General features: G+C 37.4%; 1 protein-coding gene across 6 annotated transcripts in view; it reads left to right on the top strand.

The window, feature by feature from the left end:
• The window catches only part of nrxn2a (neurexin 2a), a 166,119-nt gene that overhangs the window by 55,061 nt on the left and 92,403 nt on the right, over positions 1-18,655 (top strand). For all 6 annotated transcript variants that reach the window (XM_032576025.1, XM_032576021.1, XM_032576023.1 and 3 more), the window contains 2 exons: positions 4,689-4,850; positions 17,132-17,561. In XM_032576025.1, coding sequence (XP_032431916.1) covers positions 4,689-4,850; positions 17,132-17,561 — 592 coding nt within the window. The remainder of the gene's footprint in view (positions 1-4,688; positions 4,851-17,131; positions 17,562-18,655) is intronic.

Below are 18,655 nucleotides of genomic sequence, written 5' to 3'. Positions count from 1 at the left end.
ATTGTCTTTTCATACAACACTTTTTTTTTTTTTTTTTACCTCAAAGTCAATACAAACAAGCATTATAAAAAGAAAACAGACCATCTGTCCATTCTAGGGCTTAAGCAAATGACTGACCTATAATGATAAGAATATACTGCAGTAGTAATGATTTTCCAGGAGTCTGCTCATTTTGCCACGTCTATCGTCACTCAGATTGCCATATTTTTGTGTGCTTCAGTTTTACAAAGCGCTATGAATTTGTTTTGGTATCTGCAGACTCTGATGCAACACTGCAGCAGGATAAGTAAGTTTTACAAAAACGGGATGGGTTTATTTAATGAATATAGCAGCTTTGTGTGTCCGGCATTGTTTTCCTGCATTGTTCTGCAGCCAAGTATTACTCAGCCTTAAATTTTCTATATCGGAAATAATCTGGACAATGTGCTGATCTCCCAAACTTATTTAATACTTTTACTGTTACCTTTAGTGCAATTGTTCTCATTTCACTGTGACTTACAGGGGTTTTTTTTTTTTTTAAAACCCACCAAATTAAAATTATTATAATGTAATGCACACTACTTGCTTGCAGTGAGAACTGTGCACATAATTAGCCTTTTTTTTCATTATGATACATTTATATGCAAAACAGTAAATGGTAATAGGAACAAACATTTAAATACAGTGTCACCACGTTTTTCAATCATTTTATCTAATAGCATCAATAATATGTTTATAATCTTTATTATGATTATCTATTTTATATTCATGTTTTCTATAACTTGGATTATCTACAACCTAAAACAGGGATGAATGCCTATGCCCACAGATTCATCTATCTGAGTTTGGGCTCTGTTTATATTCAGGATTTTCTACCAATTAATTTTATCAGACAAAACATTATCAGACATTTTCAACTGTCCTCAGCCTCACAATTACCATTAGTAACCTCAAACAGCTAAGAGATCTTAGACCCTCTACATTAAAACAGAAAGTTTTATTTGATTTATGTTTTGAAAAAAGGCAGTGTAAGCTAAATCGCTGTTTTTTATTCATACAAACATTTTTTCACATAAAAATCGCATACAGTTAAATCCACATATTTCATCTAGTAAAGTCCACTTGTGATTTTTTTTTTTTTTACATAGAACATCATTTCATGTCATTTCCAATATTTAAATCATTGTTGTAAATTGGACTGGCTGTAAACTTGTCTACATTGATTTAGCTCATGTCTGACTGTTGACTTTACTCATAGTTTTCAGGCAGCGCTTGGCCTTTTCATTTCTGATTTAAAGGACTCAAGATTCATTGCAGTGTATGCATTTAAAGATGTGTTAGAAAAAAAGCCCTTCTTTGTTAGTCAAGAGCAGAAGGCTAAGTCAGTTCGGTCCTGTTTTTTTTAAAAATTATTATTATTTTATTTATCTTAAACTCTAACTGTAAATTGTGTCACTCACTGACATCCTTTTTTTTTTACTTAATATTTACTATTATGAATTTGCTTAAAACATGCAGCAGATCTTACTGCTTAACCCCACACACTACCCAAAGAAAAAAAGGCCATATTTTCTGCCAGAAAAAGTCCAAGCTACATTAATGCCCTTAAATTTTTTTAGCATGCTATCTTCTCTGGCAATGGTGTTAATTGGGCCCTCGCGGCGCGAGGCAATTCTGTTACAGTTGATAACATTGCTGGAGACTGCAATAAAAAAAATAAAAAATAAGCATAACACATTTGAATAATCCATATCCAATACAGCTGGTGATGAAATACAGTATTTTAAACATGGTTTTGTTTAAAAAGGTCAAATTTCTGCATGCTGCAGTGACTGAATTTATGGCACTCATGGATGAAATCCATATGTGAAGTACTGTCTATGAGACGCATTTAAATCCATACAAAAAAAAAAAAAACCTCCACAAAGTCTAACATGATGCATTTCTAAAAAAGAGCATCTACTCTCATGGTGGTTTGTGTGCATAAATTATATATGATTAACTCAGCTAAACATAATATATTCAATACACTCATAGCAATCTTTGTGAATGCCAGTTGTTTTTAACATAGCCAAATCTATTTTGTGTCTAACCGTCTCATCGTCACCGTTATGTTCTGAACCCGTCATACAAAACCTGTGTGTGTTGCATCCTCCTCCACATCTATTTCCTTACCCTAGCTTCCAGAGGAGCGGCTATCCAATGTTAGCCACGTCACTTATGCTTTCAGGCATGCATTTGATCCCTGCGTAAATTGCTTTCCCTTCAGATAAGTTACCTCACTGACATGTAGATAGGGGGAACTGTTGCTCCCGAGAGATTGTGGGTGGAAGCATTTTATTAGATCTGGTGGTGCTTTTGAGGCTAGAATTTCTCCTATTACTTTCTTTACCTTTTTTCTGATTGGCAGTGTGTTTCAGTCATGGGTGAGCAGGGCTTGGTTCATCCTTAACCTTATTTTTTCTGTTTGGGTGGAACTCTGCTCACTCCACACAGCATACCCAATGAAATTCTCCATGAGAGGTCAGTTTCAAGTTGTTACCACCCAAATACTGAAGCGTAGCCGTGGCTGTGTGTCTTAAATTAATCATGACCCAGTTCTACATGTCTCTCTGAATGCATTGATCCCATACCCCAGATATTCAGACCAGTTCAGGTACTATCTATGTGCTGCACATGGTGTAATTTCATGCCACACAGTGGTTGTGCCGGGTTATCATTATCAAGAGAAAAGCAGAGCACCATCAATCAGTTTGTAGCCATGAAAGCCTGTTTTTCTAAAGGTTCCTAATGTTTCGTGTCATCAATTTGAAGCCTTTTCATTGTCTGCTGTCCAAGCCAACGACTTTCCGAAGACTTAGATGGACACAAATCAATATTGGATGTTGAATGAAGAAAGACTTTTATCCGATAGAGGTTAAATCCGAGCATGCCGTCCCAGGTCTTCCTTTTGTCTATTGTTTAGTTTTCACATGACCTACACAAGCATCGCATAAATTTAGGTAAAATGTTAACCCCTAGTGATCAAGTGTTTTTTTACACTTACTGAACCTTTGGTCGCTTGATTATAATTTATTCAGAACTATTTCTACATTTACTATTTACAAATGCTGGCACTACTAGTAAAGATTTGCTAAAGAATTGAGGTTTCTTTTTTTTTCTTATTATGCTGAAAATTAAGAAAACAAAAATCCAACCTATAATTTGAGCAAACAACCTATAATTTGATAAACATTTTTTTATACAGTTCTTATGACCTCTCTGACCAACATGACACCACTTAAAATTTTAATATAATGTTTTTTATTTTTATTTTGGACCATTCCTCTATATTCAATTTAACTACATTAACTAAAGTTCTGTTTTCTCTCTCATGTCATCTCGCAGCTTTTCTGCAGCATTTAGTTTTTAAAGAGTGAGAAAGGGTCACCATGTCTGTGTGGATTTGGCCATATGTTGTGGATCATTATCCATCTGCAAGACCCACCAGTGACACATTTTCACTTCACTAGCAAAGGCCAGCACATTGTTTTTTAAATCTTCTGGTATTTCAAAGAGTTTATGCTGTCTAACAAGGTCCCCAGAAACAGGCCAACAATATCATGGATCTCACCTCCTGTGTGTTTTGCACAAGTTCGTCTTTTGTCTCACACCAAATCGACCAGAAGTGGTTGTTGTCAAAAAGTCTAATCTTATTGTGATGAGACCAAAGCACACAGTTCCAGCTACATTCCAGGTAGAGTTTTGGAAACTCCATGTTTACATCTGAGATGGTTAGACGGAAAGTGCCTCTTTCGTTCTACCTTTGTCCCATATAGAACAGTATTATAAGAAATATCACCAGTGCCAAACATAAATAAAATATAACAATAATTTCTGTTTTAGGTAAATAACATTATTGCAGTCTATATGAAATATTTAGAGAAAAGGGGAAAAAAATCTTTAGTCTTTAGGGCACCAAAATGTCTGTAAATTATGCACAACTAATCCAGTTTATTCGCATCTTTACCTCTTTGACACAAATTACTAGACTGATTTTAGCACACATTTCTTGTGTGACATTTTCCCACTCAAGATTTATGAAATGATGTTGAATAACCTCAACCATTAGCAAAAAAAGAGAGAGATTTCACAAGATTGTTACAGTGGTCATTTCCATTTTTCACCTGACACACATTTTACAAAAGAATATTACATTTGGTTAAAAATTGAGACAAAGAAATGGAAATTGTTTTGGAATATTACTGTTAAGTGGGAGCTTTTACATCAGTGCAAGATTCTGTCTTAAGTGTAGGCTTATTGTCATGGCAACAAGCACATCGTTTTTACCTCCACAGCCCCGTTCAGCTGTTTTGTTTCCTTCTCTAGGTAGTGATGAAACTGATATGGAAATTATCTTGTCTTGTTTATGATGAAGCACAGGTACTGCGGCTTCCTGGTATCTTTCATCTCAAATTAATTGAGCAAACTGTGGCATTCTGATCACTTTGGAGCTGAAGGAAAATTTATGGAGCATTGACTCCTCTGCCATCCGGCTCACATATCAGAAACAGGGATCAGCTGAGATTAGTGAACTCTTTAAAGCTGTTCTTGTAATTGCCTCCAAGTGCCAACATTAAGGCAAGCTCAACCAGAATCAAGAAATGAGGCGTGAAATAATTAGGCCAGTTCTTTCTGTTTAGGCTCATAATCTCTGCTTGGTTTTGTAGGTGACGATCTTAGTGGACGGGATCCTCACCACCACTGGCTACACCCAGGAGGACTACACCATGCTGGGCTCTGATGATCTCTTCTACATCGGGGGAAGCCTGAACACAGCCGACCTGCCTGGCTCCCCGGTCAGCAACAACTTCATGGGCTGTCTGAAGGATGTGAGTACTACTTGACCTCTCGCTGTGGCCTGCAAATATTATCTGAACCTCCCTTGATAACAACGCCCCACCCTGGAGCAGAGTGTATTGAAAAAGCTTCTCTTATGTTTGTACTGATGCCGCTGCTGTAGGGTATTTGAAGGAGAAGCTTTCAGTAGAGAGGCAGCACTGTGCACTTATGGATTCCTCTGGGAAACCCTTTGAGAATGTTAAACTAATATACATGAGAAACAATGCTATCTCATGTTCGCTCCTGACACACAGGACCAAACTCACTCCTCATCACTACTTCCACTATTTTTTCTGAAGCATTTTCACTCCAGCCTACACTTGTCACATTGATTATCTAGAAGATCAGATCATGCACTTTGCATGAGAAGTAGCATACAGTGCTGCCATCCCACACATTTCTAATATGCAATCTGAATAATAATAAAATATGATCTGAGTAAGTACAAGCTGCATCTTTCGATTTAACTATTTTTTGGGGGGTGTAGACCAACCAAACTAACCTGGTTATATGTGAAAAAGTCTTTCCCCATTAAACACAAAGACTGTTTGTCCCACCCTCGGGGGCAACAGCTGCCATCAAGAGTTAACTATCAATCAGTCTTTAACATGTCTGTGGAGGAATTTTAGCTTATTCTTCTTTGCAGAAAGGTTTTTACATATCACCATAGGAGGATGCCTTTTTGAAGTCATTTTAATTGGATTTAATCTTTTACTTTATTATTTTATTAAGATTTTGAGTCTCTCACAGGTAGATTTGTTGGTAGGCTTCAGATCATTGTCATATTGCAGGACCCAAAATGTACTTTAATTTCAAGCTGAGAAACTGATTGCTGGATCTTCTCCTGTACAATTTTGTGGTGGACAGCATAATTCAAGGACCCATCAATTATGGTAAATCATGCAGGTCCTGCAAAGCAGTCCAAGACAACCACCACCGTGACAGTGCTTGTGATGTTCTTTATCTGAAATGATGTGGAAGGATTTATGCTGGATGTAAACAGACTCACTACTCATGAAAAGTTCCATGTTTGTCTCATTATTCCACTGAATAATATATTAAAAGTCTTAAGAATCATCAAGTTGGTTTTTGGGCAAATGTTACCCTGGCCTTTGTGTTATTTTAACCTTGGACTCTACCAGGATGCCAATTTGCTCAACTTGTTTTGTATTGTTGAACCAGGAACCCTGATCTTAACTGAGGAAAGTGAGGCATGCAGCACTTTAATTGTTCTGAGTCTCTTTTGTGGCCTTCTGCATGTGGAATACTTACACTCCTATTTTGTAATATGGTAATTTTGGCTTCAAAATAATATAATAATGATAATAAATAAATGATTATTTTGAGGTCACGTCTCAGAAGGTTCCCCAATGTTCTATATTTTCATTTAATAGTTCTCACTGCAGTTCAGTGAAATACCAAAGACTTAAAAAATGCTTTGTAACTATTTGAAGACATGTGTCACGGACTTGGCTATCTTTGTCTGATATTAAAATGTGCTTAAGATTTGAAATGTGGATCTTGGAAGGTGTGTGTGAAAATGAACATCCCGAAATCACAAGAGTTGGACTTCGGTCCGACCATGTTGGGCGCTTTTGGGTAACGCAAGAGACACATTACTTTAAACAATCAATCAATAGTAGAGAACTGATTTAAATAGTCCATATTATTTAGACTAAAACAGACCCCAAGATTGTTATCAAAGTATCCCTGTTGATACAATATCTGAAGCAGATGTTACAAATAAGGTTCTATCCTTATTGTCTTTTAATTCTACTAAAATAAAAGACAGGTTTATAACTAATGATATTTAAAGGACTGTGACATGTATTGGCAGGTATATGGTCTAACAAGGGCATCTTGAAGGCACTGAAAGGAAAGCACCTAAAAGATAAAACCTGGTGTTTTTGTGTAACCTAGAAAAAGCAGCAAATGTTGGTTTTCTAAAAGAATCTTAACAATCTGCCTTATTCTTTAGGAAACAATGATGAGTTATGACCATCGTTTTATTAGGGTCAGTGCCCAACTACAAATAAGTTGACTTCTCTCAGCCTTTAACGTCATAGATAAATGAATTATTTCATTATATAAATTGCTGTTAAACTCTGCTCCCAATCCCTATTAAATCCAGCTGCAGGGGATGCATCAGAGAGTGCACCAGGAATAGAACAGACACATCATTCAGACATAGGATACATAAAATGCACAAGGCAAATAGAGTGGAAATAACCTGATTAGGCTACATGCAGTAACAGCAGTGGCAGGTTGGAAGGAAGTTTAACCAGCTGCTGCTTCATTATGCATGAACGCAAATGCTTGGCAGTTATTTTTCTGTAATTTCTTAGGGTTTATACAGCCGGCCAAATTGTGCAATCATGAAATCATGTATCATATAAAAAGACATGTCTGTAATGGGGAAGTGGAAAAGTTGAAATAAAAAAAGGTGTGTATGAAATCTTTCGGGCACATGAATATATCTATTTTCAGTCAGATGGGTACAGTACCTAAATATTTTCATAGCTAATGTCTGCAGTTTCAGGAGGCCAGATAGAGAAAATGCATTCTCTAAACAAGGAATCAAAAAAGGAAGAAAAACTCATAAAATTATGCTAACCTTTTCAACGTATTTTCACAGATCTGAACTTCTTAGAAATTGTAATAAAAAAGGGTTTCACTTAGGTAAATAACAGTGTTAGCTCAAGTTAAATTTCTAAAGGTGTCATATACAGGATCATTCAAATGATTGAAACCCCAGGCGGCCCACCGGGCCTATAATACTTTGGCGGGGAGACCTGCACTTTTAATCATAGTTCACAGAAGACAAAACTGTCTTTACTATTTCTGCTCAACAAAACTTTGTTTTAAAGAAGTTCTTCAGACAAAGTCACTGGTTCTTATCCCGACCACTTAGCAGTTCGGCAAAGAAATAAATAAGTCAATAAAAAGTGTGTCAGTCTTCAAGACCTGGGGGTGGTCAAATTAAACGTTCCTGGAAAATCTGCAAGTCATTATTATATTTGACCAGCTGGATGAACTTTAACTGCTTTTGATGTAACATAATGGTGTATATAGGGACTGAGATACTAAAGTGGAAGGGTCTTGTGATGATGGAAAAGAATCAGGAAGATGTGAGTTAAATGTAATCAATATCAACATTGAAATTCAAGTTTTCCTGATACAATGAAGCCAACACTTGCAGCCCACACAATAAAACACAACCATTTTATTCAAACAAACATCTTCATACTAGCAATACACACACCAACAACCTTTTGTTCAGTTTGCCCAATTAAATATTCAAAGACTGTCTTGATGGTGTCTTTTACATCTTCTAAATAGATTGTGAGTATCATAACTTGTGAAGTTGCTTCTGTAACCACATCATCAACCATTTTCTCATCATTATTGAGAATTGCAGCATTGGCCAGCAGTCATAAAGTTATTTTCAGCCTCAACAGTTTACATGTACACGCTTTAATCTGCAATATGATCTGGTTAATAAAATGCAAAGACAGAAACTAGAGTTTGATCATTTCAATTATAGTTTACAAATGTTGTTCACATTCATGGTTCCACAACACATTAGACTTTAATGACTAGATAATCACCTCACTCTCGGGTGCTGTTCATTGACCTGAAAAGCACAGATGAAAGAACTTTAAATAAATAGTGGAAGACTACAGATTGAAGCCAAATGTGAAAGCAGAAATGTGTTTGCTTTTAAGCAAGGACAGATAACCAGTCCTTTTTTGTTCTAACATTGTTTAGACATTTTAATTGGGTCACTGTTTATCATCTTGATCATGTTTGTACTTGAAATAAGTATTGCTGCTTTTAACACTGAACAAACATGTTTGCTACCTGAGAAGGATCAACACCTTTAGTATAGATTCCTTTTCTCAGATCTATTCTCAGCTGCTGAACATACTACTCCTGACCGAAGTTCGCGAGTTTCACAAATTTTTGAAAAAAATATGTGGTCACGCTGACACAATGGTTTTTATTTTAAGACTGATAGATTGAGGATCACATACTTATCGACTGGACCTGGTCAGGGTTCACAAACTACAGGATTTATGAAGCCAACTAAAGTCAGCTGAGCCCGTAAAACTCATGGGGACTCTAGCAAGGGCTAAGGTTTGAAGGAGCAGTTTGAAGTTTGTATTATCCTCGGTGGCGATTTGTGGTTATGAGCATATTGTTGCATCCAGAACAGTCTGAACAAACTAAAACATGTTTGACTTCGACTGAGGTCAGCGGGTTCTCCTCAGACATGTGCAGGCTCCAGTTTTCACCCCATCTCACACTAAGATTTTCATTCTGACTCACCCTGCCAACAGTCCACAACTTGTGCAGACTGGCGCCAATTTGCCTGACTGGGAATCGGGGGTAAATTTGGGCAAAATCTTCATGTTGTATAACCCGAGCTTAATGTGTCTATTCCAGAAGATTTTTGCTCTAATTTGCAAGGCAATTCTATTTTCTCAGTATTTAGGCCCTCATGAGGTCATTAGCATCTTGAAAGAAAGTTATTAACCCTCCTGGTCATCATGTAAGTCATCTGAAACTCATGTAACACACTGCTTTTAAACAGATGGCAATGCTGTTCTGCTTGTATCTGGCATCTTATAAATGTTTTACCTTTAAAAACAAAATTCTGATGGCTTTCAGAAACAAAAACAAAAACAAAAACATCTCTTTGAATAGCTTCAAAGAGATGACATTCAAATAAATATAAAGCGAATATGTGAATTTATATCAGTGATGCTAAGAGTCTACATCTATACATCAAGGTACAATACAGAAATGCTCCTCAGGTATAAACCTGCAAAACTTGGATAAGGATTGCTCCTTTGAAAACATGAAAGTCCACATTTTGGACAGAGGAAAAGGAAAGACTAATAAAAGGTGACATATTGAATCTATTTTTAATTGAAATAGCCTAAATTGTGGCCTAAAGCATCCACTAGTCATGTATAGTGATTTGTACTGATGTTTTAAAGCTCCATATACTTGTTTTAGTGATCTGTTGGTTTACAAGTTAGTGTATCAAACACACAACTAACCTCAGACCGAATTTGAACATTTATGGCTTTTGTGAACACACTTTTTACTTCCAAACTGAGAAGAAGATAAGAAACTTTCTCATTAGGTGACAAGAGAGGAAACCTTTCAGGTTGCTTAAACACCTGAGGTGTTTAATTTGTTTAAAATGAATTCAGGTTTGTTTCCCTTCTTGGTGGAGTCAATTATGAGCAGATGTGAACATAGAAATCACTCTTTTGTGCAGACCAAAACAAGAGACCAAAATGGAAAAAGTGGTCTTGGTACAGTTCCAAGCAAACCTTGAAGTAGATAATGTGTATATGAGCCAATCGCAATTCAGTAAAGCTGTATGCTGGATTCTTGTTCCAAACACCTTCCCATAGCCAGGTTTGCACTGCATTGTGGGATGCATTAAACTAAGTAATAACATATATTCTTTTCAAAAAGCATAAAGGCCTATCCATCTTGCAACCTGTCTTCTCAAAATCCTCCATTGTACTTCTCAGATAGTCTTTTCCTGAAATAGTAACCAGAACCACAACAATAATACATTTCAAATCTCAGTGTTTATTGCTAACATCTGATTCCTGTATTTACATTTTCTACTTTGGCCTTTGACACAATTGACGAATAAACAGTCAGAACATGTTTGCATGGTTTGTAGTGACGGATTTTGGTTTGCTTGGAGTTTTGAAAAGAAACCAACCAACTGGGAAAAGTTAAAGTTAACAAACTCATCAACTAATTTGGACTACAATAAACAAACTATCGGTAAGAAAATACCTGTAATTGAAATACTGGGAAGAAGAAAACAAAAAAACAATAGCTAAAAAAAGAAGTACTGAGACTGGGGTACTTTCTATGGGACACTCAAACGTTCTAGTCACGATAGCTCTATCAATGGGTTAATCCAGGAAAATTACACAGTAAACGTTGAAGCATCGACTCTGGAGTACCTTCTACGGTAGAGAGAGGCATAGGGAACACAAACATTTAATGGCAGCAATAGATCTAATAATAGCATAATCTAAAAAAACACCAAGTTGAACATAGAAACACTGAATTAGGAGTACTTTTAAAGGAGAACAGAAGAAGGGCCTCAGCCGCACAGCTAAAAACAAGTCAGTAATCACAAGCAGCATATAAATGCAGCCACTTGGTTATACATTATTCCCATACATGTATATATCCAGTCAGCTAAATCCAAATGGATTCTTTGAACAATTGAATTAGAATAATTTCTTATTAAAGTATGTAAGATGGACATTTTAAAGCACATCTGTAGAAAGGCTTTCAATTCAGTGTTTACATAATTACTTTGCCATCTGTATGCAGCGAAATGAAAACGAGATGTTATTTATGGACAGGTTATTGTTCCAGCATCACTGCCAATGCTCCAACCTCCGCTCTGTGGGCGGTGTGGCTGTTGGTGGTGTTTAGACCTACTACTGCTGTGGATAATCACACAGATGTACTGTAGGCATGCAGCGGGAGCAATATGGCAGGAAGGAGGGAGATAGTCAGGAAGATGGGCTGACATATCTCAGAAATCCTAAATTGTGGGAGTTGTGGGAGAAGCAGAGGTGATGAAATGGGATCAGCTCTCCAGACAGTCCCGCCGCCTGGCGCAGAGACATGTCTGTCCGGGCCAAAGGTCCTGAGGTCGGTGATAAACGAGAGGAGCAGAGTGGACGTAGTTCAGACAAGATATTAATCTTAATCCACGAGAAGAGAGAAAAACCTGCAGCGAGGAAAATATTTATTGTGTAAGCACCACATCTATTTAGGGAGTCTTATTTCACTGACTCTAGAGAGTATGCGCCATGACTAATCTCTCCAGACGTTGCACAATAACAGATGTGAATGGAGCTCGGCAGGCCATCGGGATCATCAGGTGTGAGGAAAATAATGGCGACTTTCACATGAAGGTCACAACTACAACGACAAACAAGGAAAGGCAGGTTTGTCTTTGAAGTCGAGAGTTTGTTGCGCGCACCCGGGGGATATTCCACACTAGTTCATTAGGTTCCTGTATTTTACCACTTCAAAGATGGGACCCAATTTAGTCATGAAGACAGTTATGAGCAGCAGAGAGGGTCATTTTCAAAGTGATGTTACTCTTCACAGCTTGAGCAGTAATGACATAGCGGCTTTGTCGGATGACTCTAAAGGAGCTTTATTCTTGTGTTTTGGGATACTCTATAATCCAACTAACACACAGTAAGCATCTGAATCTGTGAAACAGGATTCCACTCACTGTATTGTCCTTTGGCTTATATAATAGTTCTGCAGAGGTCATAGCTCCTCTTTTTCGTGGCCATCTGTGCCTTCTAACACGTTGTTTCCTCTTTGTAAAAATGGCCGTCTTGACTGGATTCCCCTTTTAGAGTTTGCCCGTTTCATTCATTTCTCAACGGTCAGTTTCAGCATCTGATTTCACCGTCTAATTAGTCACACCGAGGCAGTGTAAAGTGTGATATTGGCTTACACAGGCTCCAGGCTCTGCTGTTAGTCCTGTGTGCAGTGTGGTGTGTCACCTCAGGCGGCGGCTGGTGGTAGAGTGAGGTGGCAGATAACAGTGGGGCAACTTACAACTGATACAAAATGAGACAAGGGTTGCTGTGTCTTGTGAATATTGATGAAGCCAGAGTGGAAGCCAAAAAAAACAAAGTAACATAAAGAAACCCACGGGCATTCTTTCAATGTATGCATCAACTTCTGGTATCGGATCAAGGTTGATTGATTTAGATTGTTTTGTATTCCAGTCAGTCAAAAATGACCTTGTAAAAAATATTCACTCCCCAGAATGCCCCTTTTTACATTTAGTCATGTTACAAACATAAAATTTGGTGTCTTTTCGTGGGATTTTATGCAACAAATCACATAAATGTGAAGGGGAAGGACTTGAAACAAATTTCCACCCTTGCCACAGTTCCTCCTTTGGATCTGGACTTTGATTGGGCCATTCTGAATCTTAATCTGAATCTCTCCACTCCAAAACTGTCCTGCAACTTTGTATTTTGAAAAATAATTTAAAACAATATAGCCTTTTCTTTCCACTTTGCGTCTATGCACTGTGTTGTGTTGGTTAACAAACAAAATTTGAATGCATTTAATAAAGTTTGTGTCAAAGTCTGGAAAGGTTTCAGCTGCATAATTCCTTTGAAAGAAAATTTATAGCAAACTGTTCCCAAAACACAAACAAACCATGGGCACAGTAACTGCGCTAAAAATCAAATACAGTGCTGAGGGACTTTAAATTTGTTGTTGAAGAAATGACTCTGCTTTTCTCTTTATATAAGGAATTAGGACACATGAGTTTAAAGTGATATACTCCTTTAAGCTGCTGTTTACTCTTTATTTCAGTAGTTTTATGTCATATTTAACGTTAACTTTGTATTAGTTTTGTTACTTTTCTACTAGCAGGTTGCAAGTTCAAATCTGTGCTTTGCAGGTATTTGTTTGGGATGTTTGTTCTCCCTACACCTATATGGCTTTTCTGTTGGTACTCCAGGCTTCTCCCACAGTACAAAAACACATTAGGTTGACTGATTAAAAGAAAATTGACATAATGAGCCAGAATGAGTGTGCATCGTCGTTTCGTGTATCTCATTGTTGGCCCTGTGTTGCATTGGCGTCATGTCCTGAGTGTTGCCCACAGACAGCCAGTTCCAGCTTCCCACAAGCTGAAACCAAGAAGGACCAAGAAGGTGTGAATACATGGATGAATCCATTCTCCTGACCTTCATCTGATTTGAGATTGTTTTTGCTTGTGGGCCTGAATTAATTACATTTTATAAACTGTTTATCCGCTTTTTCTTTTTTAGATTTGATTCCTATGTCTTTGAGTAGCTGAGGCCAATTAACAAACACCTAAAGACTCTCACTGAAAGTTGTTAAATTATTGTGAAAATCAGTAAATTCCTTTTGCCAACAAATTTGCTTGCTAAATTATCTCCTTTAAATTTATATGATATGCACTTTCAGAAAGTACTCATCAGAAGACAGCTTCTTATCTTGCCATGTATGTTGCCATATCTGAAAATGGGTTTTATATAATGTCCACAGATAAAAAACAAAGTTCACTGTGTCCTGTTGCATAGACAGCATTATACATTTGGAAATGAGACAAAAAGTAAAATGAGACGATAATAGAAGAGGAAAAGTAATTTAGTCCTTTTGCTGTAACATCATGTACACTTTAAACCTTTCATCACAAAATACTGACAGAATATATTAAAGTGCCCAGAATATACATGCATAATGTGACTACATTTTTCCACATTCTGAAAAAAATCAGTGGCTGCCTGGCTTAGCTGGAGATCACGTTTCATGTACTACAGTATCAAATGTGTAGGAAGGTGATGCTGAATGTTATTTACTTAAAGCCGTGTGTCTCTTCAACCCATGGAAACACAAAGCCTATGTGCAATAGTGTGACGGGGTTTAACAGAACAATGGTTTAAAGCAGGAGGCTCTAGACTCAGACTTCAAAACCATTTATGTATTTAAAAAGGGAACATGTAAGCATTCTTTTTATTGCTAAATGTCCAATTTTTTACCAGAAAATGTATATACACCATATTCCCAAAGTTGCCAGCTCATCCAATCAGATCATTACATTCAGGATTTCCAGTCACCCCAATGGCCACAGGTATATAAAATCTTGCACCTTGCCATGCAGACAGAAGGAAATAGTTGTGAAAAGATGGGTCACTCTAGATAAGTGACCCACCTGTGCAATTAGTCCAGTTGTGAACATTTCTAAGTAGTTTTTATTCAACAGTCGACTGCTATACTAAAGTGGAAGTTATCAGGATCAACAGCAACTCAGCCACAAAGTGGTTGGCCACATCAAACCATTGATTGGGGTGAGCAGATGCTGAGGTGTACATAGAGGTCACCAATTTTCTGCAATAGCTACAGACCTTCAATAGAGATGAAAGAAGTTTGGGTGGCAAAACAGCTGCATTTATTCCTTGCATCACCAAGTACAATTCAAAACATTTAGCGCAGAGGTGTAAAGCACATGGCGACAGTGAAGGAGTTTTCTCTGAAGTGACAAAATATTTGGTAATTCGGTTGATCAATCTGAACAGGCCTTGCTAGGAGAACAACACTTGCCTGACTTCATTGTCAAATGTAAAGTTTAATGCAGACAGGATAATGGGGTGGGCTATTTTTAAGGAGTTGAGTCTTTGGTTCCAGAGAAAATAACTCTTAATTATTCCAGATACCAAGATATTTTTGGCAATATTATGCTCTAGACTATTTGGGGACCGTTTAATCCCATTTCCTGTTTCAATGAAAGCATAACATTTGGTGTAGAAGAACTTGACTGCCAGACCTCCTGGTAGCAGTAGAGTGTAGACTGTGAGCCAGGTCTTCTTGTCCAACACCAGTGTTGTTGTTGTTTAGTTTCTGGTCATTCAGAAACTAAACAGCCTGATAAACCTTGGGGAGAACCTTCCTAGACGTGTTGATGGGCCGACATCTTAGTAACACCTGGGTTAAGAATGTGATGTCACTCGAATCCATATGTGAGTAAAGGCAGATAAACAAATACTTGCATATACAGCTCTGGAAAAAATTAGAGTCCACTGCATTGAACCCCATTGAAAACCTCCTGGTTATTCCACCAAATATTGATTTCTGAACTCTTCCTGAGTTAAAACATTAGTATTGTTGTTTCTAAATTAATATAAACTTGACTTCTTTGCTTTATTTGAGGTCTGAAAGCAATACTCAGTTGTATTTTGACCATTTCTCATTTTCTTGTAATAAATACAAAATTTTTGCTTGGATTTTCAGCGACATGTTGTTACTAGTTCATAGAATAAAAGAACAATGTTCATTTTTACTAAAACGTAAACATTTAAAAAGTAAAATCAGAGAAACTGATCATTTTAAATGTTCTCTTAATTTTTTTCCAGAGCTGTATATAAAGTCTATCTAGAGTTGGAAAGGATGATGTAACATTTTGTAAGCTGAAAAATAACTAGCGTTGGTAGCCATGTGATTTTTTTCTGTGAAGTAAAAAAGTTTAATTCTTCTCTCAGTGTGTAGAAAATGAGATATTTTAATTTATTTAAAATAAAATAGTCCAGTAAGAACATTTCTGTATTTACATTTGTTACAATTTACTGTCAGTAGTATGAAAGTTAACATTGTAGAAATTATACAATTTGTTTAAAACCATGCAACAAAATGATTATTCAGATTTTAGGTCATTTGGATTTGACCTTTAGCATACAGTATGATTTTAACAGCTCATGCTTTCCTCAGAGGTCTATCTAAGTTCTGCAGCTCTATGTAATAAACCATCTGGTGGATCAGAGCAGGCTTTCACTTGTAATGTCTGATTTCACAAAACAGTATCGCAACAACCCAAAGTGAGACAAGATGGTTGGAAAATAGCTGTCTGCTGTGTCTATGTTTAACATGTTGTCTGTGGATTTGGTTGAATGCAAAACATTTTGTTTTTGCTGTTTTGAAATCTTGTTTTTCCCGTTTTCTTATTCTGCATCTGTGACATCAATTTTGTCTGAACTGATGTTTTTCACTTAGCTGACACTTAAAACACATATTTTCGGTCACTCTGGATATTGATTTTTACTTTTTTTTGTGACTGTGACAGCTTGATTTAGTTTTTTTTTAATCTGCTCTGGCATAAACCAACTCAAGCATATTTCTTAAAAATGTATACATTTCATCAACATCCGAATGTAAATCAATTTTTCCAGTTTCAGAGTCCTTGCAGCTCTCTGCTTTGATCCTTTTTGATAGCAGTGTTGCAGCACTTTCTAGGTGATAAAAACAGGCAAATTAATACATGATGCAAGGTCTCATTGGGGAGAAAAATAATGTCTGGCTTCACAAATAATTTTTAAAGCTTTCAGCTGATGAGTTTATTAAATCGTACAATCTGTTCAGTGCTCCTCTGTCAATGCATTGACACACAAACCATCTCAGCGAGGCTAAATGTGTGGTTGTTTTTTTTTTTTTAGATTACTGCACTAAGTGGTCATAATTCCATCTAATGAAAATTTGCCTGTTTATTTCAGCTCAGGGATCACTCAACACGCTGTCTGCTGTGTACCCTCGTAAATGCTGCTGCGCCATATTGATTCCTGGATTTATTGATGAGCAGTATTCAAGCTCGACGCCAAATCTCACCCCCCTCTTCTAGCTGTCATCTCACTACGACATCTCTCTCATTTATTAGGTGGTCTACAGGAATAATGAGTTCAGACTGGAACTGTCACGGCTGGCTGAGCAGCGGGACCCCAAGATCAGTATCCATGGCGACCTGATATTCAGCTGTGAAAACGTGGAAGCTCTGGAGCCGGTCACCTTCGACACGCCGTCTGCCTACCTGACATTGCCCAGGTGGAACACAAAGAAGACCGGCGCCATATCTTTCGACTTCCGCACCACAGAGCCCAGCGGCCTGCTGCTGTTCAGCCACGGCAGCCAGCAGGGAGAGCTGCCCGACAGGAAGCCCCGCGCAGACTTCTTCGCCATAGAGCTGCTGGAGGGATTGCTCTACCTGGCCATGGACATGGGCTCTGGCAGCATTAAGATTAAGGCCAGCAACAAGAGGCTTGACGATGGCGAGTGGTGGCATGTGGACTTCCAGAGAAAGGGGCGCAATGGTGAGATAATTTCATGCATTTGTGAACGCGAGGGGTGGAGGTGGGGAGCCTTCTGTCTGCTTCTGCGTGTCTCCAGTTTTAGCTGTTGAGCATAAAGGCCTCCAAGCTGTGAAATTGCCATATGCCAGCATGGATACAGTGACATCCGCACGTTCCTGCTGCTTTTTATTCGCTGCAGTGAAACAGGCGCACATATTAGGTTTTAATTATGATGATATTTTGGGATGGTGTAATCTCGAAATGACATTTTGAAATTTGTGTTAACCTATTTCACAAGTGGCCAATTATACAGTTACCTTGTTCAAATGAAACTGTTAAATGGCTGCTGTATTTGAGTAATGAAAATGTCTTATTAGCAGAATCCAAGTGAGACACACTGATCTTTTCGTTTGTATTCCTGCTATGCATAAGTGAGAAGTACCCATATAGCTTGAAGGTTGTTTTTTTTAAAACCACAGTTTTCATTTTAGTTTTGTTGAGATTCGTATATTTTAGACCAACACAAATTGCCACATAGTTTTCAAAAGATTTTCTTTTCTTTTGAAAACTATTGAAAACGAAGGATCACGATGTGCATTTGTCTTCATTCCCTCTAAGTCAATATTTTGTAGAACCATCTTTCCCTGCAGTTACATCTTCTGATCTTTTGGAAATTGATTCTTTCGGCTTAGCGCATGAAAATTCTCTGCAAAATCACTTAAGGCTCATTTAGACTGAATGGAGAGCAACTGTGAACAGACATTTTCAAGTTTTGCCACAAATTCACAAATGGGTTGAGGTCTTGATTTGACTTGACTTGGTCATTCTACCACATGAATATGTTTTGATCTAAAACAGCCTATTGTAGCTATGGCTGTAAGTTTTGGGAAGTTTTCTGCTAGAAAATTCCATCTTAATCTCAACGCTTTTTCAGTCTAACATTTTTTTTCTGTTATTGCCACCTATTTAGCTCCTTTCATTCCTTCATCACATCAAACCAATTTTTCAAAAGAAAACACTCCTGTGGCGTGATGCTGCGACCATCACTTTTTCTTGTGAAAATAGTGTGTTCACAGCTGTACTTTAGTTGTCTTTTACACAGCAGTTAACATGTG

Source organism: Xiphophorus hellerii, chromosome 11 (assembly GCF_003331165.1).
Source record: "Xiphophorus hellerii strain 12219 chromosome 11, Xiphophorus_hellerii-4.1, whole genome shotgun sequence".
Lineage (NCBI taxonomy): Eukaryota > Metazoa > Chordata > Actinopteri > Cyprinodontiformes > Poeciliidae > Xiphophorus > Xiphophorus hellerii.
The sequence above is the reverse complement of the archived record's forward strand: the minus strand, read 5'-3'. Positions and strand labels throughout refer to the sequence as shown.